General features: G+C 44.2%; 1 protein-coding gene across 10 annotated transcripts in view; it reads left to right on the top strand.

Moving 5' to 3' along the window:
• The window catches only part of LOC148032488 (uncharacterized), a 96,962-nt gene that overhangs the window by 65,184 nt on the left and 3,971 nt on the right, over positions 1-27,807 (top strand). For 7 of the 10 annotated variants that reach the window (XR_015691641.1, XR_015691640.1, XM_087683170.1 and 4 more), the window contains 4 exons: positions 5,423-5,506; positions 5,690-5,765; positions 5,866-5,938; positions 6,027-6,100. Coding sequence is in view for 8 of the 10 variants with exons in the window: in XM_087683170.1 (XP_087539296.1) it covers positions 5,423-5,506; positions 5,690-5,765; positions 5,866-5,938; positions 6,027-6,100 (307 nt within the window). In the remaining 2 variants the exon portion in view is untranslated. Of the gene's footprint in view, positions 1-5,422; positions 5,507-5,689; positions 5,766-5,865; positions 5,939-6,026; positions 6,135-27,807 lie in introns of all 10 variants that reach the window. The other 3 variants (XM_087683167.1, XM_087683168.1, XM_087683171.1) reach the window with 3 other exon arrangements.

The raw sequence follows: 27,807 nt of genomic DNA, 5'->3' as shown, positions 1-27,807 counted from the left end.
TCCAGTGAAAGAACAATGACGAGTTGACCTGCACGGACTTCAAGAAGTGTGAACACCTTAGCCGTAGCTCTGATACCAGTTTGAAGTGAGTGATGCGTAGTGACGTTTTAATGTTCGACGATGAAAATGTCAGATAGAGAGCAAAACGTGAGCAAGAGTAGAGAGTGAGAGTTAGAGAGAGAGAGATGCACGATGTTTTTGGGTACAATTTGTTATGCGTACCTCTTTAGGTTTTAGATAGATATATATGAAAGTACAAATGTGCTAAGGGTGTGTTCACACCCGTGCACATATAAAAGGCACGATGGCCCTTTATTCCCAACACTTAGGAGTGTTTTTCTTCTTATGCAGAAGGTAATCTTGGGAAATTCTATCTAGGCAACAACCATACATGTGATATTGAAGGAATAGACACCATACATCTGGCTCTTGAAAATGGTCAGGAATTGATCCTTCATGATGTTAGGTATGTACTTGGCATTAAGAAGAGTTTGCTTTTTGTTGGGCAGCTAGATAGTACGGGGTCACTACTTTTGATGGTGGAATGTGGAAGATACAGAAAGGGTCTATGCTAGTCACGAGAGGTGGTAAAAAGGGAACTCTATATTATCTCTACTGTAAGGCACTTCCTTAAAAGTTTGTTGCAGTTGTTGGAAGTGCAGTTACATGTGGAGTTATGGCACAAGCGTCTTGGACACATGAGCCAAAAGGGCTTGTGGGCACTTTTTTTACTTGGAAGAGTTGATGTGAAAAACTCAAAGCTTGACTTTTGTGATGACCTTGTTTTGGGAAAACATGTAAAGAGCTCATACTCTCATGGAGCCTCTAGGAAGGCATGTATCTTGGATTTAGTCCATTCTGATATATGCACTATGCCAATAAAAACTCAGTGGTTCCCGTTATTTGGTGTCTTTTATTGATGACCATTCTAGAAAGCTATGGGTTTACTTGCTTAAATAGAAAAGCGAGGCATTGGATGCCTTTAAAAAGTTTTATGCATTTGCTAGTACTCAAAAGGGTTTAAAATTAAAATGCATAAGAACAAACAACGGGGGAGAATATGTATCTAAAGAATTCAGTAAGTTTTGTGATGTCAATGGGATTAAACAAGAGGTTACAACTCCTTACAATTCGTCATCTAATGGTGTGGTTGAGCGAATGAATTGCACGTTATGTGAGAAGACATCGTATTGTCCACAACTGATCTTTCGCAATTGTTTTGGAGAGAGACACTTAAAACCGTGATGCATATTTGCAACCAATCTCCACATCGTGCACTTGAAAGTGGTATCCGTGAATAGGTTTGGTTTGGCAAACGTGCTTCATATGACCACTTAAGGGTCTTTGATTGCGAATGCTATGTACATGTACTTGTTGATAGCAGAATCAAACTTGATATGAAATCCCATAGAGGCATCTTCATGGGTTATGGAGATGAAGGTGAAATGGGCTATACAGTTTGGGTTCCAAGCATGAAAAAGGTGCTTTGCAGGTGGGATGTGGTATTTAATGAGTCAAAGCTGCTGAAAAATGTCAAATCTAGTGCCTTAGACAAAAAGAAAGTGAAATTTCAGCATGATCAGCCACTTGAATAGCCATTAACCATTGAAAATTCATCTCCATTTAATGTTGGTTATGATAACCAGCGTATCATCATTGAGCCAAATGAAAATGGGCAGCAAAGGGATGTTGAAAGCTAGCTTTGGCAACAAGATCAGCATGTTGAAAATGAATTGCAGCAACCTGAAAATGTATTACAGCAACCTGAACATGCAGTTCAGCAACCAAATAATGAGGTCATTGACATTCCTTTGGATTTGGATCCATTACCTGATAATACAGATCATTGGGTAAGAAGGTCTACTTGTGTCAGGAGACCTATACAAAGGTTTGATCCCTCTTTGGTTTCCATTTTGCTCACAATGCTGAAAATGCAAACTTTTGTTGTGAAGAGTTCAAGTCTGCCCACAATCAATCAACCCTTCTATAGTGCTTTGATACCATGTCAGAGTGTAGCGAATGTGGTAGCATATGGGCAAGATTGAAAGACCATAAACATGAGAGAAGAGAGAGAGAGAAAAGAGACAATAGAATGTGGAAATCTGCAATAAATGAATGTTGAAATGAAGAGGGTAGATGTACAAACGGGTTGTCAAAGTATCTCCTCGAGTCGATCTGTCACGGGGACATGAAATTTTGAGATGCTTTAATCTTGCTAGTAACATTTGATTAAGTTATTAATCAAATGCGCAAGGTTGTTTAGCACATGTGATGCACATGCCAGTTATTTCATGGGAATGGGCCAAGGACCCCGAGGATGCAGTAGGTGTTAAAGGAAAAAGTTGTATTAAGTTATGTCAACTGGGTTTTGGTGGTCAGTTGGTGCCAGGTTGGACCCTAGGATAATTGTTTGGCCATTAAGTGTAGTGGTGACACTAGGGACTAGCATCAATTAATTAATTAATGCTAGTCTAAGGGTCAACAGAGGTTGGGAACCACTCCAAGTTGCAAATGGCCTAGCCAATTTCATTAGAGATGGGCATGTTTAATTTTGGGCAGGGTCAAAAGAGTTGAAATTAATTTTCAGAATTAATTAATTCTGAAAAATTAATTTAATGGTTGAAAATGCATTAGGAAGGCTGCCACTTGGCAAAACTTTCCCATGCAACTAGGGAGAAGGCTGTTGGAGGGTGGTGGAAGCTGAATTGCAGCCATTCTGAGCTTGGTGGAGGGAGAGGAGGTGATCAGATTTGGCTTTGAGAGGCAACGGCGACTGATCGCGCGCTGCGACAGGACAGGAGGCAGTAGGTTTTCTCTTCGGCCTCAAGAGAGGCGGCGGTAGGAGAGGAGGGCTCGCTAGCTAAGCTGGTGTTTTACCCCCCTTATGAAGCTATTGGTGCCATCAGATTTGTCATCAGAGCTACGAATCAAAAGATACATTTCAGCTGATTTTCTCTCTCTCTACAGCATTCTCTCATCTCCTCCAGCCTATGCTCAAGCATTCTCAGTAATTCTCAGCCATTGGTAGCAGAGTACAACCAAATTTGGTGGACAACATAGAGTTTATTGCTCTCAACCCTAAATTACAGTAGTAAATAGGGTTTAGCAGCCACCTTGGGACCCGTGCCATTAGTCAAAGGCATTGTACACTGAAATCAGCACCGGAAATTCGTGGAATTGTGAGGATTTCAGATGCCAGCCCATCTATTGTGAGTTTGGGGCAGCACTTGACCAGTTGGGGTTCCATTAGAGCAAGTCTTGGGTGAAAATCAAGGGGCAATTTGCCCAAATGCTTTGCTGATTATTGGAACAGCAAGGGGCTTTTGAATCAGCCAAGGAGATCGTGAAATCTCGGCTTGTAATTTATCCATCAGCAATTGAAATTAAAGAAATACCGAAAGGGGCGCCAGTTTTGGGGCCAACAGGGTGTCCACTGTCCAAGTTTATGAAGGTAAAGTCAGCATTTCAGTTTATGTTCATTTGCTAATTGTTGTAATTAAGTGCTTAATCAGGTTAAACCACCCTATCGGAGAAGGAAGGCTGGTTTCACGATCTCTCTCTCTACTTGAAACGAATGAGTGAATGTGGGCTGGCAGAAGGCTGGAAATAAATAGCTGAAAGATAGCCCAAAAAATGACCAGGCCGGCTAGCTAAATCTAGCCTACCAGCTGCCAAACTGGCTGGCTGCCCATAAAATAATGAGGAAAATCAGCGATCTGATCAGATGTGCCATGTGGCACTGCCGCCTGCCCACAAACTGCTATTTGTTGACTTGCCTGAAATAAGGTTCCTGCTCCTGATGATTGCTGAAAATGCCCAAACTGACAGGAAATGCGTAACTGTGCCCAAGATAACTACCTGCACCATTGTAGCTTGACAATGCCAGTCTAAGGGATGTAACAATAGACATCAAAGCTTTGACACTTGCAAGCTGCAAGAACGTGATTGTGGTCGAGTGGAACGAAGCATACCTATTTATAGAAAGTTTGGGTTCTCCCGATTAGGGTTTATGCTTATGGGACATAGGCATCTCTAGGAACATATTCCTTTTTAATAAAATGTTTAATTCATTAATTAATTGAGTTCTGGGGTTGTTTTAATAAAGCCAATGCATTTTGGCTCAACAACTCTCTCTCTACCCCCCAAATCTCTCAAACCGAAGCCCAATCTTTGTATCTAGGTACCTCTTCTGCCTTTGTATTTTAGCATTATTAAGGATTTCTCCTCCTCTCTGTTCACTTAGTTTCTTGTCATGACTTTGGGCAGTTGGCAATAGCGTAGGCAAGCACTCCCTCTGCATGGCAATTTTTGCACATTTTGGTGCACTCAGCTTGCACACTCACAGCATGCGTTGCTTTACACGCACTCATGCAACTCTACTAGTCCATGATGCTCCACTCTAGTGATGCTCTAGTGGCAATGAGAGAGCATATTGCTTGGCACAAACCTAGCACACCCAGATCCTGATAGCCAAAGCCACACCCATACCCTTTAACCCTTGTAATTTAGGTAGGTGTAAGGTAGGTATAAGGGGTGTTCACATTCCCCACCACTCCCACCCCTGCCCGCGGCACACCCCAAAATACCCACACCCACACTCATACAATCTAAAGCGTGTCCACATGGTGGAGGGTTAATACTTGGCTAAATCATCGTGTTATTCTTGCCAAAATAGGAGCCCCTATTCTATGAATATGGAGAAGGAGACTCTTTGGGTTTTGCACATCAGGCATTTACCTTGGATCCTCCTTGTAGTTTACAATAACACTTGGTAGTCTAGTGTGGCCAAGTTTTCTTGAGTTACTTTTTGGATTTTGCATGCCACGTCCACTATGCACACAACAACTTGACCTATTGATGGTCATGATTATTGATCACAAGCATGATGTAGTCTGTCGGACCTTTTCCTCTAATACATCATATCCACACTATCAATATTTGCAAAATGCCTTTCCCATGCAAGTGAATTTCATGCTATCTTGTATCTGAAGTTTATGAAGTTGAAGATATATAACCTGCCTTCCCTTATTCTATTGTCATAAAAAGAAAAAAGAATAAAGCGGCAGTGATGGGCAGTTGCCACCTGCAATGTACATGTGTGTGGGCATTGTATACAAAATAAATGAAGAAGTAAGTAGCTTATGCATGTGTCTTTTGCATTGTAATTTTATCTTGGACTTTCAGCCAGGTTGACTTTTAATGGAATTTTCTTTTATTTGAAAATTAATTGTGTTCTTTTTCAAATTATATGATGGATGTTGCCTTGAGGAAGGAGTTGAGCAGTCTTCCATGTCATCTTTGACGGTGGCCGATTCCTAAACTATACACAGATCCTAAAGACTGCAGAAAAGTACAGAACTCTCTACTGCTGAGAGCAAGTTACTGTGATCATTTGTTTAAATGTTTCACTATGTTTTCACAGGGTGATGGCAGAACATTCTGGAGATTTGCTGTGGCTCAGGCAACTGGTTGTGAAGATGAGATATTTTTTGAAGAGCTATATTGTGTATACTTCTCTCACCTCACACTTTTTGTATTGGTTATTTGTGCATAAACTTATTGAGGATCACACTATTTGGTCCAGAATTCTTAGTTAGTTATTTGCTGGCACTATCCAAGTGTAGCAAATTCAGAACCTTTATGTCTATTTTCATTGCAAAAGTTTTAACTTACTTAAGCTACTTGTTAGCACTATTCAAAAGCAGCAGCTTGGATTCTCCCTGATGATGCTATAAGTTCATTACGTTTCCTGAAAGATTCTGGAGGTAAGCTAAGTATCAGCTTCTGAATGCGTGAAGTCTATCATATACCAGTTTCAGCTTGATCTGGTTTTAACTAAAGGATGAACTACATGTCCATTTTTAGTGAAACTAGGAGTCATCTCAAACTTTGACACTCGCTTACGACCACTGTTGGATGAACTGAATGTTGCTAATTTGTATGTAATCTGCTCATCATACGTCATTTCCTTGTCATGCGGATCGTGTTGCTGGCTGTAAAGATTATCTTTTTACATGGTTTTCCAGGTTTCATTCCATTATTGTGTCCTGTGAAGTTGGATATGAAAAACCTGCTCCACAGATATTTGAGGCTGCTCTTAGTAAGAAAAAGTTTTGGTTACCTACTGTACTACAGTATGTCTTCTGATTTAGTCTGATTATTGCAAGTCTCTCTTTTTTTTCCGTAATAGGTAATTGTATTAGTTACTAAGAAGTACAAGTACAAGATTGCAAGATTACAAGATATAGGATGGCTCTAGTCCATGTGCATACAAAGATACAAAGTCATGGAAAAGGAACAGAGGAGACTGCCATATGCCAAGGAACTAAATCATTGTTGATAAAGTTATCAGCATGCTATAGAAGGTCAAGCTGCCACTGTACATCCCCTAAGCTTTGCAACATGATGCTGAATGCGTGAGACGGCATAAAAAATGAATGTATTGCGAGTGACCCAAATATGCCAGCAACCCCAAAATCTGAAAAAGAGAAGCGGGATCTTCATATGAGGTTTAGCTTTACCAAAAACCCAGTCAAGAGGACACATCCTTGTGCCTACCACTGCAAGCCAGATGTCCAAGAGAAGAGCCCAAATCTTTCGAGCAAAAGAATAGGAGATAAATATGTGATGGGAAGACTCAACCTAGTGGTACAGAAGAAACAATTCCCATTAGAAATATCTGTGGCGAAGAGCCGACGCAAGGGGGAGGCCCCCCCACCAACATTCTCCAAATGAATACCTTGCATTTGAATGGCATCTTATTGATCCATCCCTCCATTATTGTCAATTTCCAACAAGCTTTAGATTTGTACAATCCCCAAAAAGTATTGGCTTTGGTGGTCAACCATTCGTAGTCTTTGATCATGAGGTGATAAATTTGATTAATCGAAGAGAACTGAAGGGTCAAATGGCTGCAAGATCCCAATCGTACCAAGGGTAATCAAAATCCAGAACAAGAAAGGGCTGCTGGTCTGCAAGAGATCAAAGACTCTACCCCAAAGATCATTGTAGCCATGAGGTACCCGAAAGACTCTTTTGATGGCGCGAAAGGACATTTTGGTGCCTTGGGGCAAGAGAGTGGCATCAGCCACCGAAGTCAATCCGAGGCAAGCCATACTTAAACTCAAGTCTCGCCTCGGATTTTCCTTCCCACAAAAGAATAGGAAACATTGCTGGAATTTCCATTGGCAACCAAAGTTCCCAGTCCTCAAAGAAAGTGCGAGCAATAAGTGTCTAGGGGGGTTGATCAATACACAGGACTTGAAACAATGACCAATAGAGGCCTGTCATATGGGTCCTCACATCCAAAACAGCCCTTCTCCCATGGATTTCTTGTTGCAAAACATGACTCCACCTCCAATGGATTTTGGATTGCAAACATAACTCCACAATATCCAAGATATATTTGTCTGCATAGAATCTTTTTTCTAGAGTATGAAGTGGAAGTGGGAAGCGAGATCCTTCAAGGTAGCATTGGTCCAAGGAAGCAATGGGAACAAGTAGGTGAGCATGGGAAGCATAATAATCTAGGCTACTTTGAGACGCACATGGAATGGCAAGCTTAAGATTTCCAATAGACAAACTTGGCTTCCAATTTCCACAATATTCATTTTAGCAAGACTTTCTGCTACACATCAACCCCAAGGGATAACCAAGATGCCTTACAATGTCACCATGCTAGACAAGGTTACCTTGCCACCCTAAATCTGGCAAATTGAAGGCCATGCAATCAATAAGGGAAGACCTGGTAGCGTTGATTCGCAGGCCGGATGCATGCCCAAATATTCTCCAGCCATCCAAGGTTGACCAAATATTAGAAGCATACGCTTTTAGAACCATAAAAATATTATCAGCTAGTGTGTAACCAACCAACAGTCGTTGCAAAAGGTGGATAAAGACCAACTAACTTCCCCATATTCACAAGATGCGATAGCATGGAAAGAATAGGGTGAGTAGCAAGTGCAAAGAAGACTAGACTAAGAGGACATCCCTATCGGATTGATTATGCATGGGAAAAAAGCTAGTGACTCCACCATTTAGTATAACATGGGAGGTGGCACCCATACTAATGGTGTAGATCAACCTTGACATGCGAGGTCCAAAACCCATAACTTCCATGAGATCTACAACAAAAGACTAGTCCAAGAAGTAAAAGGCCTTTTCCAAGTCCAATTGCACGAGAACAACCTCTTGGTGTTTGTGCTGTGCATAGTCTATTGCCATCTGTGCATTCAGGATATTATTAAGAATGTTTCTATCCTTAGTAAACCCATATTGGTGAGTATGAACAAGATTAGGTAAGTGTTTCTGGAGACGGTTTGCCAACACCTCACAAAGATCTTATACATAGAGCCCATCAATGAAATCTGTCTCCACTGTGTAAGTTTGGATGGGGAGGGAACTTTGGGAATCAACTTAATCAACCCTTCTTTCCATGGTAAAGGCATGTTGCCCAAAGCTTAAACCTATTGGCACATGGCAGATAAAGGTTTTACCAAAAGAAACCCGAGCTGGGGATTTTATCATTTGGCAGATGCAACAATACATCCATAACTTCGCCCTTACAGATATCAGCTTCCATGAAGTCTTGCATGTCATGGGAAACCTGATCTTTGGCCACAGCATAAAAGGGGGCATAGGCTTGCGCGATCTGTGAAGAAGATATTTGTCACGAACCCAAAAGGTTTGCGAAGTATTTCTTGCACATACTTACAGTCGATCGGGGATCTATGACCATGTGATCTTTTGCATCTTGCAATCTCATCACATTCTCCTACGTTGGGGATGCATGCAAGGCCCGAAAGAATCGAAGCTCTTGTCCGTCACATTGTTGCTTTGCCATTGCGCCTAGCTTTCCCCTCGTTCCCCTGCCCCGATCCCCCCTTGGCACGCTGCCCCCTGTGGCAATCTTCATCCTTGCGCTGCGCCCACCCAACCCCCCTCCCTCTTGGCATTGTCCCCGCCTCCTTCACCTTGCGGCCTTGTCCGGCAGGCCCCCCACCCGCGTTGTTCCCGTCGTGAGTTGGCCATGTGTGGTGTCTAGCGCCTCCCCCACCGCCAGAAAACAGCATCTGCCCCTCCTTGCCATCAGCCCTCCTTTTCCCCCTCTAGTTGCTCCCTCCATTTGCAGCAACATCATCCCCCCCCCCCCCCCCCCCCCCCCCCCCCCAGTAGTACAATAGTGTGATTGGTAGGTTCTCAGCAGGGATGCACAATGGAAACCTTTGGTCAGACGCTGGTGCATTCTGCGAGTGCCCCCCAGTCAAACACCTTGCGTATCGTCCTCTTTGAGGAACAGCTCTTAGCCGTCCGTGCCATAGAGCTGGAGCTGAAAGAAACAACGATCTTTGGTTAGGTCGTAGGACACTTCCCATCTAGGGCCTAGCTTCGGGATTGGCTTCACTCCATGCTGCGCATTCGCACAACGCAGATCACAGAGGCAGTTTTCATGGGTCATCTTCATGGTCGACTCACCTTTGCTGACACAACCCGTGAGCTAGTGGATAGCTCACCTTATGCCTCCATCCACGAAGGGGGTCATCTATTGGTAGGTTCTCAGCAGGGATGCACAATGGAAACCTTTGGTCAGACGCTGGTGCATTCTGCGAGTGCCCCCCAGTCAAACACCTTGCGTATCGTCCTCTTTGAGGAACAGCTCTTAGCCGTCCGTGCCATAGAGCTGGAGCTGAAAGAAACAACGATCTTTGGTTAGGTCGTAGGACACTTCCCATCTAGGGCCTAGCTTTGGGATTGGCTTCACTCCATGCTGCGCATTCGCACAACGCAGATCACAGAGGCAGTTTTCATGGGTCATCTTCATGGTCGACTCACCTTTGCTGACACAACCCGTGAGCTAGTGGATAGCTCACCTTATGCCTCCATCCACGAAGGGGGTCATCTACATGGTTTCCTGGCACAGTGGCTTTACAATGGAGGAATTCGTGCTCCACAACAAGTTTCTTAGATACTCAGTCACCTTACTATTCCTCGGACTTGGCGGTAGAGTATCGTTAGTTAGTGGAGGACTTTGGACGGCTCTTCGGCACAGTTCTTCGTGCCTCCTTCGTGGATGCAGTGATAGCTGTAGGAGTCCCAAAGGTACGGGTGACTGTGAAAGATACAAAGAATATACCAAAGTTTCTGAAGATTAAGGCAGGCGAACACTCCTTTAGGCAGCACGTTATTGTGACTGGGCAGCCAGGGCAGTGCCTATGATGCCATGACTTTGGGCATCATGCAGCATATTGCATGCGCTTCGGAGCCAAGGCGGCTTTGCTGACAGGCCTGCAGGTGGACGCTGACGGCTTTGCACGGGTTCAATGATGACAGTGTGGGAGATGATAGGGGGGACCTTAGTCAGCCCCTCAGACAACCACGGCAGTAGAGAGCAGGAGGGCGAGCCACGACCCCCGACAGAGCACCCCGCAGCCTCCCCCTCCCCCAGCTCGTCCCACCTGGCAAGATCACAGACCTCCACATCCACCACCCATGGAGGCGTCACAGGCTACCTCACTTGAGATCCCATAGCCCCCACATCCATCCCCCCCCCCTCCCCCCCCCCACGCGCCCTCTCCCTCCACACACACACACACACACACACACTCACCTTGTACATTCGATCACTCCACCATCCCTCGATCTTCTTTCTCCCTACCATCTTCCTTGCTGATCAGTCCCCCTGATCCTCACCCAGTTCCACAGGAGGTGACAAGCCTTATACGCCTATATCCTCCCCTCGCCAACAGCCTAGCCCCTCCCCTCCCCACACGGCCACCAGCTCATGTGTCCTTGCTACCTGTCACACTTTCCGGAGCTCTATTGGCGCGAGCCTCACCGCCTGTGTACGCGACTACGAGACGATTGTGGCTAGGAGGGTCCTATGGATCAGATTGGATATTGGGGACTCATGTCTTGGAGTCCTCAATGTTTATGCCCCTACTGAGGTTAGGGCACGCATCAGGTTCTGTGTGGAGATCAGAGCAGGACTCCCAAGGGTGGACTTCTGGATTGTAGGAGGAGACTTCAACAACTTGGAGGCCTTAGAGGACTAGTAAGGCAGAGGTAGAGATTACCAGGGTATGGCAAGGGAGGAGTAGAAGGCATGGGAGGTCTTCCTCCTCGCAGTATGAGAACGTGATGCTTGGCGGGACCTAGCTTTCCACAAGATTTCTCTTGGGGATACAGACGGCTAGGCGGAGTTCTTCTGGAGTGGTTGGATAGGTTCTATGTGGGAGAGTGGTGGTGTTCTTGCGGAGGCCAGGTAGGGGAGTTGGTTGGGACCACTTTGTCTGATCACTGCCCAGTTCTCCTTACACTTGATGCTCCAGTTTCAACCTTGGATACGCAATCTTGCTGTCGGATCCCTGACTCGATCTATAGGAGGGAGAAGGTGAGGAGGCAGATTGAGCAGCTCTGGACTAGGGAGTGGGACAGGAGGGACCGGATCATAGAGGAGGTTGTAGAGGTTCTAGCCGAGTCGAGCAGGATGTGCAAGGAGGCAGCTGTACAAGCTAGGCAGCAGAGCTGGGAGGAGGAGAGAGCACTCCGGTGAGACCTAGCAGCCACACAGAGACTACTCCAGGAGGCACTAGGGGATCCCACTCTCCACGCACAGGAGGTGCGCGCACGGGCAGCCCTCGCCAGTCTCGAGGACAGGCGCTCGAAGTTTGCCTTCCATACCTTGGCAGCCTTTTGGGCACGGAAGGGGGACACGATGTGTAGGGAGTTTTTCCAGGTGCATCAGCCTCGCACCTTAGGAGATTAGATTCGTAGCCTTCGTGATCAGTATGGGAGGATTCGCTCTAGCCTAGATGAGGTGATGGAGATTGCCATTGACTACTACAGACACCTTTTTCAGCAAGAGGCAGTCTCAGCCAGAGGAAAGCCGTGTAGATAGCACATTTGAGACCACATTCTGTCCCTCGTCAGAGAGAAAATGGGATGCTCCCTCCTAGACCCCTTCATAGAGAAGGAATTAGAGGAGGCTTTCCATGCACAGGACGGGCAGAAATGCTCGGGAGAGGATGGTGGTCTTTCTAAGGCCTTCCTCACTACCTACTGGGAGGTGGTGAAGGACCCCCTATTGCTGGCCTTTCAGGAGATTTTCAGCTTAGGACGGATGCCAAGGAGTCTATTGGCAGGTCTTATTAGTTTCCTTCCCAAAGGGGGAGATCGGTTGGAGCTATCCTAGTGGAGACCGATCACCCTGTTATCAGTTGCCTATTAGGCATTGGCCAAGATGATCGGCAGGTGACTCTGTCTCGTGCTGCCAGACATCATCCATGACACACAGACAGGTTTTGTCCAGGATAGAAGCATCCTAGACAATGTCTTCACCTTCTTCAAGGCAACTGAGTGGGCTTAGCACAGTGATTTGGGATTGATTGTACTTCTCTTGGACTTCGAGAAAGTCTATGATAAGGTTGATTGGGACTTCTTAGAGGGTACCATGGTGAGATTGGCATGGATCCGCGGTGTTTTTGCACTTTATAGGTCGGATACCGGCAGGGTTCTCATAGGTGGCAAGAGGGGGGAGAAGTTTCGGTTGGAGAGATTAGTCCGGTAGGGCTGTCCTCTTGCCTCATATCTGTTCCTTCTCTTTGCAGAGGTGATGACTTACTTTCTTCAGTTACGTGTGAGTAGCTTACATGGCCTTTGACTTCCGGTGAGGGAGGAGAGGGAGCTGTTAGATTCAGAGTATGTAGATGATACCGCCCTTTATATAGAGGATGATGAGTTGATGCTGGAGAGAGTGAGACTAGCTCTGGAGGTGTTTTGCAATGCAGCGGGAGTGAAAATCAACTGGCGAAAGTCGGTTAGGTTTTCTTACGGACCTGGACTCTAGCATGGAGTGGGGCGTCCAGTTGGTATTCAGATGGGTGTGCAGAGGGCAGAGCGTCCGATACCTAGGATTCTAGGTGGGACGACTCGACATCACTCCTGCCCAACAGTTTCTTTCAGTTCTCGACTCTATTAGGCAGAAGATGACCTACTGGAATATTGCCCGCCTTTTCTTAGTAGGCCGAGCCCTGGTGGTCAACTAGGTCCTCCTAGTGATGGCTTGGTACATTGCCTCATATTGGTGCTTTTCCTCTTTTTGTGTAGTTCAGCTTTGCTGCCTAGTGCGAAATTTTCTCTGGGCTGGCTCAGACGGCTCGAGGGATTCTCGGGCCAAGGTGGCGTGGGTGACCATGATCCAGCATTGGTGTGAGGGAGGGCTTGGGATCATAGACCCAGAGTTCCAGAGCTTGGCCCTTTTGGCAAGCTAGTAGTCTGCAGGCTCACACAAGGAGGGCAGACCTGGAAGGTCATTCTGTAGGAGGGTTTCAAGGAGTGCAAACCGAGGCTTTGTGGTGATTGGAGGGCATCCTTGAGATGGATCTTCATGACGGTCTAGATCATGCCACTGAGATCCTTCTTCCTCTGCAGTCTACTTCGTGTGTGGCAAGGCCTCCGCAAGGCCCTAATTCAAAGCCCCCTAGGATGTCAAGAGGAGATAGACCGCCTGCCGGTGGTCTGGAACCCTCAGGTCAAAGATCGAGACGGGATACAGATTGGTGGGCGCCCTCACATTTGGTGGGCTGGATGGGAGGCTAGCCTTGCTCGTACTATCAGGACGTGGCAGGAGGTGTACAGGATGGTGGATTAGGAGGTGTTGCAACAGGCATTAGGTTGTCAGTGAGGAGTTGAGCTCAGGAGAAGGGAGATTGACGCAGCAATTCCTCAGGAGTGGCTTGACCCCCCGATTCAAGAGCTGGTGGAGCTTGGCGATGTATGGGTTGCTAGATTCCCACCGGCAAGTATCCCCCTATAGGTGACAGGTAGAGTGGGCGGCGCTCCCCTACGGGGTTTTCTTCACCATGTAGGATGGGGGCGTTTGGTCCTTGATAGAGGGCAACAGGATGAGGAGATTATTGCCTTTCCTTGGATTCATGTGGTTGGTCTCTAGAGGAAGAACTAGCGTCTGGACCCTTGTGTTCTGGGAGGAGTTCCGGGAGTGGCACCTTTGGATATGGGAGAGCAGGCCACTTGATGAGTTGGAGTGGAACCTTGGAGAGTGGCTATGACCAGCCATTGCGGTCGCCAAGAAGCCACTGAGGTTCTTAGAGTACACAACTAGGATTGGTAGACATGTACTGATGTAGGAGGAAATGGACTAGGTGCCTTTGTGTAGCAGATACTAGGTGGAGCACAACATCACAGATGCCTTCCGTCAGACTTTTTGGCGCCGCCTATGGGACAGCTGGAGGCTGAGAAGGGTATTGTATTTCCTATGGCTTTTGGCACATGGAGGTTTGGCGGTTGGGAGTTGACTAGTCTAGATGTAGCAAGATGGAGGGTGTAAATGCTGCCCACAACAGCTTTTGGTAACTCCAAAGCATTGCCTTTGGTCTTGCGAGGTGGCATAGCTCGTGTGGAAAGGAGCTAGTCGCATTCTCTGCCGTCTGGCACCCAGCCTTGGATGTATCATGTGGGGAGCTTTTTGCGGCAGGCAATTAGCCAGGGCCGTCACCTTTTGTATGAGGCCGGGATGCAGGACACGATTTTCATCATTGAGGCTGGGTCTTGCGCAGTGGTCGGCTTGGAGGCTTTACCCAACCGCCAAGTATTGGAGCCCACTGCCGACCGCTCTGAGGTATTGGAGATCGCAGGGAGTCTTATAGGATGGCACATCTGGAAGGCACGCTGTCAGGAGGTTTTTGGCTTCTGCCATCATTTTAATATTGCCATTACGAGTAACAATATCATCCTTTTTGTCCGGACACCTGGCCATGAAATGACCAAGCTTGCCACAAGTGAAATAGTGACCTGCAAAGGTACCCTAGTTAAGCTTAAACCTTAGTGGGTGCAATGTCTTCAATGGTTTGATTCACCCTCTTAGTTTGGCCATTAGTTTATGGGGTGATATGAAAAACTAAACCTAATTTTGTCTTGATGGCTTGAAACAAGCAAGTCCAAAACTTAAACTTGGAGTCTTGATCTTGACTAGGCTCTTTGTTAGTCCATGCAATCTAAAAATTTCTTTCACAAAGACTCTAGCAATATCATATGACATCTAAGTTTTCTTGATAAGGATTAGATATGTAATCTTGTTAGTCTACCTAGAAGTACCATGATGGAATCCTACCCACTAGCAACAATAGGTAACCCAATGACATTGTCCATACTTATCGACTCCCATTTAATTTGTGGAACGTCCAGGGGTTGCGATTCTTTAAGCATTTTGATCCTTTTTACCTTTACTCTTTGACAAGTCAAGCATTGGGTTATACATCTTGGTATCCATATGCATATCCAAAACTGGACTATCTTGTTACATAGCAGAAGCATCCTTCACATGACAAGCTTCATCTCTCTTTTTGGAACATTCTGCCATAAAATGGCCTAGTTGGTCATAAATGAAACAATGTCTTGCAAAAGCTCCCCATTTCAAATGAAATTGCAAAGAATGCATATGTGGAGAATTAACACACAACCAAGTAGGATTTTCAGAGAGCATGCTCATTCTATTTCTAATGACAACGCATGTACTGGGAGGAACCAACACCTTTGCAATATCAGCTAGGGCATCAATCAAAAGAGGCCAATACACAGCTGGACAGCTCTCACCTCCACCCATGTCAGGTATTCTTGCTTGAGCAATTATGTGAAGTCAGCCATTGGCCTCCATGAAACATGATGCACCGACTTATGATCATAAAACAGCAGCAGCTTGACTAAAAGTACATCACAATGACACGAGGATTTGAGCATAACTTTATAAAACTGCCCAGGACTTGCAAAACTCTCCTCAACACAGTCATCTTGCAAAACAACTAGCAACCATGACCTTATAGAAATCATTGGAATTCTGATAGTAAAAAACAAGATGACCCCTTTGTCATGAAAAGAGAAAAGGAGCATAACACCTTCTTCGTATTCACACTAGTATCGAGAACATAATTTTCATCAACATCTAGGAGATTGTCCTAATTATGCTCTACATACTTTTTGCAAAATCCAAAAGATACTTCCAATCCAATTCCTGGGAATCATCTAACTGATCGGTTTCTTGAGCATAAGACAATGTGTGAGATTGTTCAAGGAGTGATGCATTTGTCTCACATGCAGGGTGATCCTCAACATACTTTTTTTACTTGACAACTGGCTCAGCATGTTCAAAATCAGAGTTCACATGCACAGAATCAGTGTGTTACCATCTCATCCTCATCCATGTTAGGGTTCAAGGTTTCCATTGCTTGATCAATGAAGCTTGTAGCCATAGTGATAAAAGGCTGATCACAAAATACCTATCTACACATGTTCGTACAGATGTGCACTGGTCTGGTCTCCCAACACCACAATGCCCTATATGCCACTTTTCTGCTCTGCCTGACTATGTGTAGCTCATTCAATCTGTCCTACTATGTGTAGGGCGCACAAGCTATTTTGTGCAAATTGTGGGCCTTATTGTTCTCTCTCTTTTTTTTTCATGAAGATAATTGAAATAGGCAGTGAAAATTTACATTAGACCATCAGGTCAACATTCTCCCTGTATCTCTTACTTTCTATTACATCAGACCATCAGGTCAGCATACTCTATCTCTCTCACTCTCTCTGTAACTAATATTTACATAAGGCCTGGAGGTTCACAGAACGACCAGAACAACCTATTACATGAACAGTACTAATAGATCACACAGAAGGAACAACTAGAGTAGAGCGAACAATTACCAGCCAGGGAGCAACAATATCCGGAAGAATCAGGTCCGCTGACATCATAGAGGAGATTTGCCATAACACTATTCCATGCACACGGGCCACATGCCCATGGATGCCCAATGCTAAATCAAAAATAAGGCATTGCGAGTATGCCATATATGCCACAGGGCTGTCCATCTAAGGAACTGGAATAGGAAGGAACAATTTGAACGCAAAGAGGGCATAGAAGACATATTTCCCACAACCCATGAACGAACTGATAGGCGATGTAGAGTCATCGAGGACCACACACGGGAAAATCTGTCGCACAACAGGGCAGGAGACAAAGAGGCAAAGCAATGTCTCATCACACGTAGTGCAGAAAACACAACGCCCTGCTGAGATCTTTCGGGCACGGAGCACTTCTCCCGTTGGAAGACCCCCAATGAGCAGCCTCCACATGAGTACTTTTCCTTGATACGGGACCTTAGACTTCCAAAGGTGGATAAATCTTTCCCGCCACTTCTTTTTGCTATCCCTAAGATGCCATAACTTATTCACTTTTCTCGTGATCCATCTCTTGGCTTCCACCATCTGATGATATATTTGATTAGTTAAACTTTTCTCAAAATCATCAGGAAGCACAAACATCCAATTATGCCAAGGATCCAGTGGTTGTAATGCAAGCAAAGGAGAGAACCTCTGAAGACTGTCTTGCATGGATGAATAAATGTCCCTGTATCCACGAGACACCCTAAAGTACTGACGAATATGCCTAAAGGAATAAAGATGGGGTTGCCTAGGAATAACACCATCATTGACTGTCTTCAATCCCAACCTTGCCACCTGATTAAACTTGTCACGCTGCAAATCTTTTTGTGGCCAATCCAACAACCTTGAGGAAGCTAGTATTTTTCCTTGCAACGAATTTTCCTCTTTACGAATATCGGGGGGGTGCCAAGCCGCAAAACAAAGCATCCCTTGCCAAGAAGCTATCAAATGAGAAAGGAGAAAAAATTGGGAGACCTTTAAAGGCCTCATAGAATTAAGCGCATGCCACTAGGAGAGATGCCAGTCTTTTCTATGAAGAATTTGGCAATATTTGCCCAAGGATGACACTGAATACATAGACTCTGCAACAAGGATAGCCTCAAAATGGCCATATGCAAATAAGCATTTAGCAAAGTCGTACCCCCCATCCTTTTTGGAGTGGTCACACGTTGCCAGGAGATCCATACCTACCCCAAACGATTGCCTTTCTTTTTCCAGAGCATAAATCTGATAGGCTGGACCATATCCAAAATGGACTTCTTAGTCCAAGGAAGCAATGGCAGAAAGAACGAGATCATATTGATCATAATGCATTGAGCCACTTTTAGTCTAATATGTAGAGGCCAACTCAGAGATTTCTAGTAAATGAACTTGTCATGAATTCAGGAGGCCATCCAATCCAGCAACGCACGGGGAGCAACCTCCATGCCAATAGGATATCCCAAGTGTCTAGTTATATTGCCCCTTGTGATCACAATTCCATTCTAGCCAAGGCTTGTAGATCATTCTCTGTACAGGAGAGAAGGGTGGATTTCTGAGTATGAATGTGAAGACACGATGCCAAAGCAAAAAGATTTCAGGCCACCATTGCCCGATTAACATTAATACGATCCACCTTAAGGAACATTAAAAAATCATGTGCCAAAGATTGACCCAGAAGCTGATCATCGCCGGGAAGAGTTAAGCCAACTATCTCACCTTGAGCTGCCAACTTGTCCAATAATGAGAGCATGGGGTGAGTTACCAAAGTAAATGGCAAAGGGCTGAGAGGACAGTCTTGTTGAAGGGACTGAAATAAGGCAATTTCCTTTGTAATCCCTCCATTAAGAGCAATACGGGCCACAACACCCGGACTAATGGTATCAACTAGAGAAATCATACGGGGCCCAAAACCTATTGTAGACATTAATTGCCTAAAAAATGACCAGCTAACATGATCAAATGCCTTCTCAATATCCAATTGAAGCATAACAACTTGCTGGCTAGAAGCTTTGGCATAGTCAATTCCCAGTTGAACATTCAAAATGTTGTGCATTATATTCCGACCTTTAATAAAATCGTATTGTCGTGGATGAATGAGGTGCAGAAATACTTTCTATAATCTATTGGCAATAATTTTGGAGAAGATTTTATATAACGATCCCATAACAGAAATGGGTCTCCATTGTTTTAAAGAGGTCAGAGAGGGAACCTTGGACAACAACTTGATGACAACAATCTTCCAATCTAAAGGCATCCTACTAGAGTTTTACACTTGCTGACACAAGCGAGTTAATGGGTCCTTGAGCAGTTGCACATGGGCTGAAAATAGCTCATTAGGAAGCCCCCAACTTGGACTTTTCCTTCGAGGCAAGTGGGACAACACTTCTTTCACTTCATCTTCAGAAATATCAGCCTCCATTAGATTCACCCATTCTGGTTTGACCTGATTACTAACCAGGTTGCAAATATATGTTCAAGTAGAGAGAACAACATCGGAAAGAATCTCTTGCAGACCCAACAAGGCCCTATAAAAGTCCATAGTCATTCGAATAATAGAGGCAGGATCAGTCACGATATCACCTTGCTCATCCTTTAAGCACACAATATTTTCCCGAGCATATTTTTGATGCAGATGAGCAAAAATTTGATGAGTTTGACAATTGTTATCATATAAAGCTTCAGCTCTAGCCAACAGCTTGTATTCTGCATATTCCTCTTCCTGAAGAGATTGGACCTTGCCTTTCAGCCATTCAATGCATGTGAGCAGGTCATCATTGGAATCCCCATTTTGACACAGAGACAAGGAATGAGCTAATAAGGATTGAACATGCTTTTTTTCAAGTCTCTTCCTTTTCCTTTATTAGAAAACATTTATACTTAAAAATGGCCCCTTATAATTGAGATTGATGAGCCAATTCATTGAATCTCCTAGAAGATAGTCTAGGCATGTGGTTACGAGTATTCTTCATAGTATCATGGTTACTATTTGTACATATAGACTACTATGTAATACAATCTTTTAATTTCCTACTAGTCTTAATATCCAAACCAAGAATTGTGAAAATATATGAAATGAGGGGTCTTCTCAAATGATTTGGGTAATTAGATGTGTGTGTAGTGGTGTGTAATTTTTGGATGAGTAAGCAGAGACATCGGAATGCTAGATCCACTACCTCGTTCCATGTGAAAGTTTATTTAAGAGTGTGGGCTAGCCAATTGAGAGGGATAGTGACGTGGCCTAGGGGCACAAATGCCATCCATGCCAACCTACTTGCCTTAAAAACCAAAGTACCATAGTTGTGGAGTCGGGTGTGGGGGTTTGCATGATGGAAACTACCTCTCGTATGAGTGATACTTTGGATAACAACTATTAATCCTATGAGCCTCCCTTATTGCCCTTACAAAAAGGTTTCTCTACTTTAGGAATCTAAACAATCCCTTTTGTTATGAGTCTTTCACTCAAGCACTTTCCTTCTCTATCTATCATGATATATGTATTATTTATATATCGATAATTTCATCATAGAAACAGGGAATGGCCGTTCCGGCCTGTAGGAACGGCCTAACGCGTTCCAAACCCTCCAAGGAGGTGAAACAGCAAGGAAACGTTCCTTGCCGTTCCCAAGGCCGTTCCCTACCGTTCCCTGCCGTTCCCCCTGACGTTCCTTGTGTGGAACGGCCGTTCCAGGCCTGCTGACCGAAAATTGACATTTTTTCCCATTTTTTCTTTTTGCTTGGGTCACAGTCCTACCACATATTCACCCATCTCCATTGCCTAATGTGCACACACTAATCTCTCTCTCTCTCTCTCTCTCTCTCTCTCTGGTTGAAGATTCAAAGTGTCAAGACAACCCACAAGCTAATTAGGAGTCCATATAAAGTTCAAATTTGATGCATTATCAACTCTTGCAAATCAGAATCAAATTTCAGCCTATCCTCAATTCCAAGGCATTCATCCATTTATATTATCTAATTTCAAGGGAAATTGGAATAATTGGGGCAATTCAAGGCAATTTGGAGCTATGGGGGTAATCAAGTCAATTTTGGGACATTTGGGTCAATTTCAAGCATTGAGGGGTATTGGGGCATCTAGAGGGACATTCTTTGGGGCAATTTGGGTCATGCAAGGCATATTTGGGGCACTTAAGACATGTGCCATTCCCCCCGTTCCCGTTCCCCGACCTTGGACGTTCCCCCCGTTCCAGGGGGTCTCGTTTCCCGTTCTAGGTAACTATGCGGCCCATGCTTCTGTCTCTCTAGATAGGACCCTCGAGCTAAAAGAGGCTATTAATTGCTGAACACCTTTCAAAAATTGATTTTGTTGCAAAAAAGATTGATTAAACCGAAGAGGCAAATGGGCAAGGAGAGCCTTAAATGCATGAACAGGTTTGTGGCTCATTTCTAGGATCAAAGGGTAATGATCCGACAAAACATGTTGTCTTTCCACCCGCATATCAATGACTGCAGGAAGAAAAGAGTCACTTTGGTAGATGTATATCCTATCTAATTTGGCCCAAGTGTTTGGATGCTGAAAAGAACGATAAGTGTATCTAGCTTGTGATGGGTACATCCCGGACCACATGTCCTGTTTCAAAGATGCCGTTGTAAGAGTGCTCCAAGCTTGTCTCTCAAGACCATCCATAACCGAATGTGGAGAGGTCACTTGATTTGCAAAAACACAGGCATTAAAATCACCCAAAACAAAGCCTTGACAAGCCATGGCAAGGCAGTGTAGGTCATCCCAAAGCTGACAAAGTTCCCTTGCATTAGAAGGAGCATACACGCCTACAATCCACAAGACGTCGCCCTCATAATTATTTCAAGAATCAAAAAACGGCCACGAAGGTCCTACGATGGTTGTAGGGAGGATTTGACAGCCAACATACGATCTGTGCGGCGGACGACCACTAAAGAAAACTGCATAATCCTTATATACATATGAGGATCTAGCCAAAGCTTGCTGTTTATGCTCCACAGCACAGAAAACATCCCATTTTCTAGCTAGCACCACTTTGCACAACCGATACTACTTGTTGCTTGAAGAAATACCTTTTACATTCCACAAAGCAATTTTCATGCTGAATCACAAATGAGAAGAACTATTGAACTGGTGCTTTCCCTTTCCCTTTTACATCAATAGCCTTGGCAGCTTGGAATCTCTCCATTTCACCACGAATAATATCAACTAGATCTGCCCTTTGCAAACCGGCAATGGAAGCACAAGAAGGGAAGTGCTGTTGCTAGGAGCGGAAAACATCCCGAGGAGGCACAAGCCTCCCACGCGCATCGAAGCGCAAAGCAAAATTAAGAAGGGCTTTTTCTTCTACTGCCGGAGCATGCAAAGATTGGGGTTTCATATAAAACCCCCTTCCTTTGTGTTGAAAGGTTTGAGTGATTGGGGGTGGCGGAGGATAGGCAGGAGTGGAGTGAGAATCTTGTCTGGCATTACGGTGAACCATAGTGACCCAGGAATCCTCCTGAAGAGGCAAATTCCACCCACCCACAAGTGAAGCACGCTCTCCATCACCGTGGGAAACATCCTTCTTGCCGTCATTATGACCATGTTGGGAAAGCTGCTTAGGATTAGCCACAAGCTTCTATATCTTCTGCTGAGGGAGGTGGTCTTGCATATCCATATCTGGGTCCATAGGGCATTGCCCTACCTCCATATTTTTGTCGCATTCAGAAATGAAATGGCCCAACTGGCCACATCTGAAACAGTGTCGTGCAAAGGTACGTGTAATTATGTCGATGCACAGGGGCAGATGGCACGTGTAATTATGTCTGGTCCACAGGCTCTGTATGATGGCGTTCAGAGGATGGGCAGCAGACTGCCTGGACAGCAGGCTGGTTACTGCCTAGGTGCGCGAAGGCTGATCACGCAGAGGCAGGGTAGAGCTGTCCCTTCTCCTTACGCAGCAAACTGTGACTGAGGAGCAGATCTGGGCAAGCTGAACGCAGAGCAGGAGTGGTCGCAGCAGACTTACATGTGTGCAGGGGAAGAACTCACAGGAAGCTGGAACAGGCCCTGTGCAGAACAGGCAGAAGGGCTCAGGCGGCGCGCGAGACTGAAACGGGTGCCCACAGGAGGATCGGAGAGCACGATCGCTAGCAAACAGATGGAAAGGCTAGGCGTAGTCGACGCACAGGAATCGGGCTTCAGCGTGGATCCCCACGACGGGCTGCACGAACAGGCAACGAGCAGCAGATGAGGGCATGCACAGGCGACAAGTGGAAACGCACAGGTGCCAGGTGGAAACCCTAGGTGGAAAGCCCATTGCTTCTCTCCATGCCATCTCTCGACGGGTCGCCATCTTCTTCCTCTCTCTCTTTTTTTTTTTCGTATTCTTCCTCTCTCTCTCTCTCTCTCTCTCTCTCTCTCTCTCTCATATTGCAGATACAAAGGATACTGCACCATCATCAAGAGACCATACCTCGCTGCTTTAGTTTCTCTATGCTAGATAGATCCATGAGAGATATGTTAGGATGAGAGTGCCTCCTAAGTAGTTCCACATTGTATCTACCTTAGACATCATCTTGTACTTATCAGCCATGTGTTGTTTATTGTTTATTTTCCACTTACTTAGTCATAGCATTAGATGATAGGTATCTTGGAACTTTGGAAAATTTCCTAACTTTTCAAATGTAACATTTTGGTCTCATAGGCTGATTTGGCCTTTTGTAGATGTTAATATGACTTTCTTCTCTCTTCTATATGTGTGTGTGTGTGTGTGTGAAACATCTCCCTCTCTCTCTCTCACGTGTAAAGGGTAATTGTATTAATTACTAGAAAAGTACAAAAGTCACAAAGAAACGAAATGGATGGCAAAGGAACCAAAGAAACCTCCATATGCCAAGAGACCAAATCATCAGGAAGAATGTCCACATGCTACATGGTATCAAATTACCAATGAAAAAGGCCTCTTATACGAGCAATGTGGCTTTGCACTCCGGAATAAGAATGAAGAATAATGGCATTTCAGGTAGTCCAGTTATTCCAACAACCCCAAAAGCGCAAGAAGTGAAACACAATCTTCATATGCGGCTGCATACGGTTTGAGAAGTTAGGCTTTCCAAATATCCAATTATGGGGACTCGGGATCCAACCACACCGTGCTAGATCTTGGACAAAAGGGACCAGATCTTTTGTGCCATCAGTTAAGAGATAAACTAATGATGACATGTCTCTTCACCCTTGTAGTACAAAGGAAGCACGAACCATTAGATATATTACATCTAGAAAGTACAAAAGCAAGAGGGAGACTACCCACCAACATTCACCAAATAAATGCTTTGCATTTGGAGGTGGTTTTGTCATGCCAACCCTCCATCACCACTAGTTTCCACCATATAATCCATATCATGGTTTTATGAAGGCCCCAAATGGATTTGCCCTTGTCTGTCAACCAATCATGATCCTTAATAAGAAAATGATAGATCTAATCGGCTAATGCATGCTCCAAACATAGTTGACCCGTAGTTCTCCAATCTTGCTAGGGACTATCTACAAGATGCCTAGGGAAGGGCTACTCATCATGTAAGATGATGAAATAATCTCCCATGAGTGAGAGTATCCTCTAGGGACATCAAATAACTTGCGGATTGATTGGAAAGCCATCAAGGTCTGCCATGCAAGCAAATTCTCATTAGCATTAGAAATCAATTCAATCCACGCCATTCGATTTAACTTGGGTCTAGCTTATTGCTTCCCTTCCCGTAAAACAATCTTAGAGAAAACTAGCAAACGATCATCAATTGGAAGCCAATCGGATTCTAAAGCACCACATTCCCATGAACGGACCAAGTGAGTCAATAAAATAGAAGTTTTAAGACTAATAGGTTGATCAATATTTAGTACATGCCACCACAAGCATTGTATTCTTCTATTCCTATGTACAATGCCCATATCTTCGGGAAAGAACTGTGTGATGGAGACCCAAGGCTACTGACCAAGGTACATAGTTGCAAACAATGACCATTTGAGTGCCAACATGTGAGTTTCCACGTCGAGGACTGCACCACTTCCCAATCTTTTTTGTCTACAAATATGATTCCAAGATATCAAGGAAATGCTAGAATGCATGGAATCCTTTTTCCAGAGAATGAAACGAATAGACTAAGTTATATTCCTCAAGCTGGTCCTTGACCAAGAACAGTGGCCAATAAAATGAAATCATGGGCAACATAATTGTTTCAGCCACTTAAGGCACACATGGAAAGGCGACACTTGCAATTTCCAATAAAAAAATTTGTTAGCCACATGCAGAGATCCACACCAACAATTTCTTAGACAATACATTCCTACCCAAAGGATAGACCATGTGCCTTGTAATGCAACCTTTAGTTACCACTTTGCCTTGCCACCCATAACTTTGAAGTCTCGTTCCATACAACAGATGAGAGCAGATTTGGTGGTGTTAATATGGAAACTTGAAGCCTCCCAAATAAATCCCATGTCTAAAGCTTTGCAAAGGTTATCCTAATTAGCTTTCAATATCATAAAGGTATAATGAGTCAAGGCTTGGCCAATAAGCTGTTTGTGTGAAGGGGCAAGCCTACTAGCTCTCCATTAGTAGCCAAGGGTGACAATGTTGTCAAAATACGATGTGTTGCAAGAGAAAAAAACAGAGGACTCAGGACAGCTGTGTCTGACAGATCAGGAAAGAACAAATGGCTCTATGACACCACCATTGAACATGATTCTAGATGATGAATACCTACTAATAATATATATCAAACATCTCTTGCATAAGCTAGGCAAGAAAAGACCATTCAAGATAGTCGAAGGCTTTCTCCAAGTCCAATTGAATCAACACTACTTGGTTCGTATGTTGTGCATAATCAATGCCCATTTGCACATTCAAGATTTTGTGCAAAATGTTCCTCCCCTTGATAAAGCCTTACTTAGTAGGATACCCCAATATGAGGAAGGTGTTCATGTAGGTGATTAGCCAATACCTTGAAAAATACCTTATACACATTGTCCATCAATGAAATGGGTCTCCAATGCTTAAGTGTCGAGGGTGAGGGCACCTTCAAAATCTAACTTAATAACGTCCTCTTTCCATGAAGCAAGCATAATTCTGGTCGGCCAAACTTCTTGACACATGGCAGTCAAAGGTGCTGCGACGTGTTTGGCATAGGCTAAGAAAACTCATTGGTAAGACCATCCCAATGAGGGGTTTTGTCCTTGGGCAAATGCAACAAAACATTCGTCACCGCATTGTCACTAATATGAACCTCTAAACGTGCAGCTACATGAGGTGAGACTAATCAAGTTTGAAATGAGTTATTGTGACCCAAGTAAGTCCATGAAATGTTGCTGGCACATTTGCACAATAGCCTAGAGATCTATGACAATTTGGTGAGCAGAATATTGTACCCTCACCACATTCTCTCACACAAACGAAGCATGTAATCCCTAATAAATTTATGTGACTGACAACTATTATCTTGGTGAGCAGAATATTGTAGCCTCACCACACTCTCACGCAAAAGAAGCATGTAATCCCTAATAAATTTATGTGACTGACAACTATTATCTTGCAATGCCTCTAGTAAAGCTGCAAGTTCAGCCTATTGATAAGATTGCAGTTGAAAGTGTTTGATGAGGTTTGACAATTGTATAGATATTGCAACCAAAATCCCATCATTTGGAGAATCAACCAAAAGAGATTGAACCAGTACCAACAGTTCCTCAGCAACATGCAATGTTTGTTTGTGAAGAGAAGCATGATGAATTACATATTGTCTGAAGAATCTTTGCACATTTCAAATCAATACATCAAAGGATACTATCTCCTTGCATGGGAACTAGCAAAAATTGATACAACAATTGTGTCATGTATCCGTTAAATGTTTCGTGCCGAAGAATTGAAGAATTGAAGGGTAAGTGTAACTTGCTTAGAAAACAGGCAAAAAGTGTAAGTCAGATGTCTGAACTTTACTAACTCTAGTGGAAAATGATCAGAGAGTACACATTGCTGCTAAACCTTCATTTCCTAGATGTCTTGCAGGAAATCATCATCATGCATCACATACATACGATCCAACTGACTCCAAGTTCCCAAATGTAATCAGAATGGAAAGTATAGCCATGAGTAGGTGGACACAATGAAGGCCATAGATCTTGTCTTCAAACCACCAATGTAAATGCATCCCAATCATGACTTTCAGGTGCATCCATAATATAATGTCTAGAGGTAGGATGGGAGTTGTCCACACACATGTTGAAATCCCCCATTAATAAAGTAGGTCTGCCAATAGAGACATGATCACAGTTGCCCCCATAAGTTACACTGACGAGAGACATCCTTGGGTGCATAAACTCTAAGCAGCCATAAAGTCTCGCCCTCGTTATGGATCATGGAAATGCCCTATGGTAGTGTCACTATGCCTTTCAAGTGGTGGATAATTATTTTAAGGGTATATGGAAAAGCAAACTCTCCTTACACCATGCCTGTGTAATGTGTTTGTCGCAGTGCTTGGTTGTCCTACCTTCTAGTACTTACCTTGGCAAGAGGAGAGTTGCAAGTCCAGTAACCGGTTTGTAAATGTTTAGATGCACCCACAAATAGTCTTTCATATTCAACGTTTTTGAATATGCCATAAACTCCCAACATGTACTTGTGGATAGGGTGTTAGATGACCTGAGGGTGTGCCTCTCTTCTCATAAGTTTGGCAAGAACATTAAGTTGTATTTTGGAATACAACATTGAGGAGATTTTCTCAGTTCCTACTTGGGTGAGGTTTGTGGCATCCATTACCATGCAGTTTTTGATGATGTTACTATTGAGTTATCATTTCAATAGATCATGACAGCAGTTGCTTTCTGACTGCTATAGACTTCATGATATTAATAAGGATTGGTATTCATTCTTTTTCCAATGCTTTTGCCTATGGTTGTATCATAGCCACAAGAAACGACAGTCTCTTAGGCCTACCCTTGTCACTAAGAAACTCCAATTCTAAAGAATGGTCTTTGCTGTTTCAGTTTCAACTGGTTCCCCATGTTTAGTCAGAGCCTTGCCCAAAATTTTATATTATCCAATGTTTATAGGCTGAACTCTCACGACCTTTTTCAAGTTATACTAG

Source organism: Lygodium microphyllum, chromosome 8, assembly GCF_053477565.2.
Source record: "Lygodium microphyllum isolate KBCC chromosome 8, Lygodium_microphyllum_v1.1.10, whole genome shotgun sequence".
In the NCBI taxonomy this organism is placed as follows: Eukaryota; Viridiplantae; Streptophyta; class Polypodiopsida; order Schizaeales; family Lygodiaceae; genus Lygodium; species Lygodium microphyllum.
This window is presented reverse-complemented; position numbering and strand designations above follow the sequence as displayed.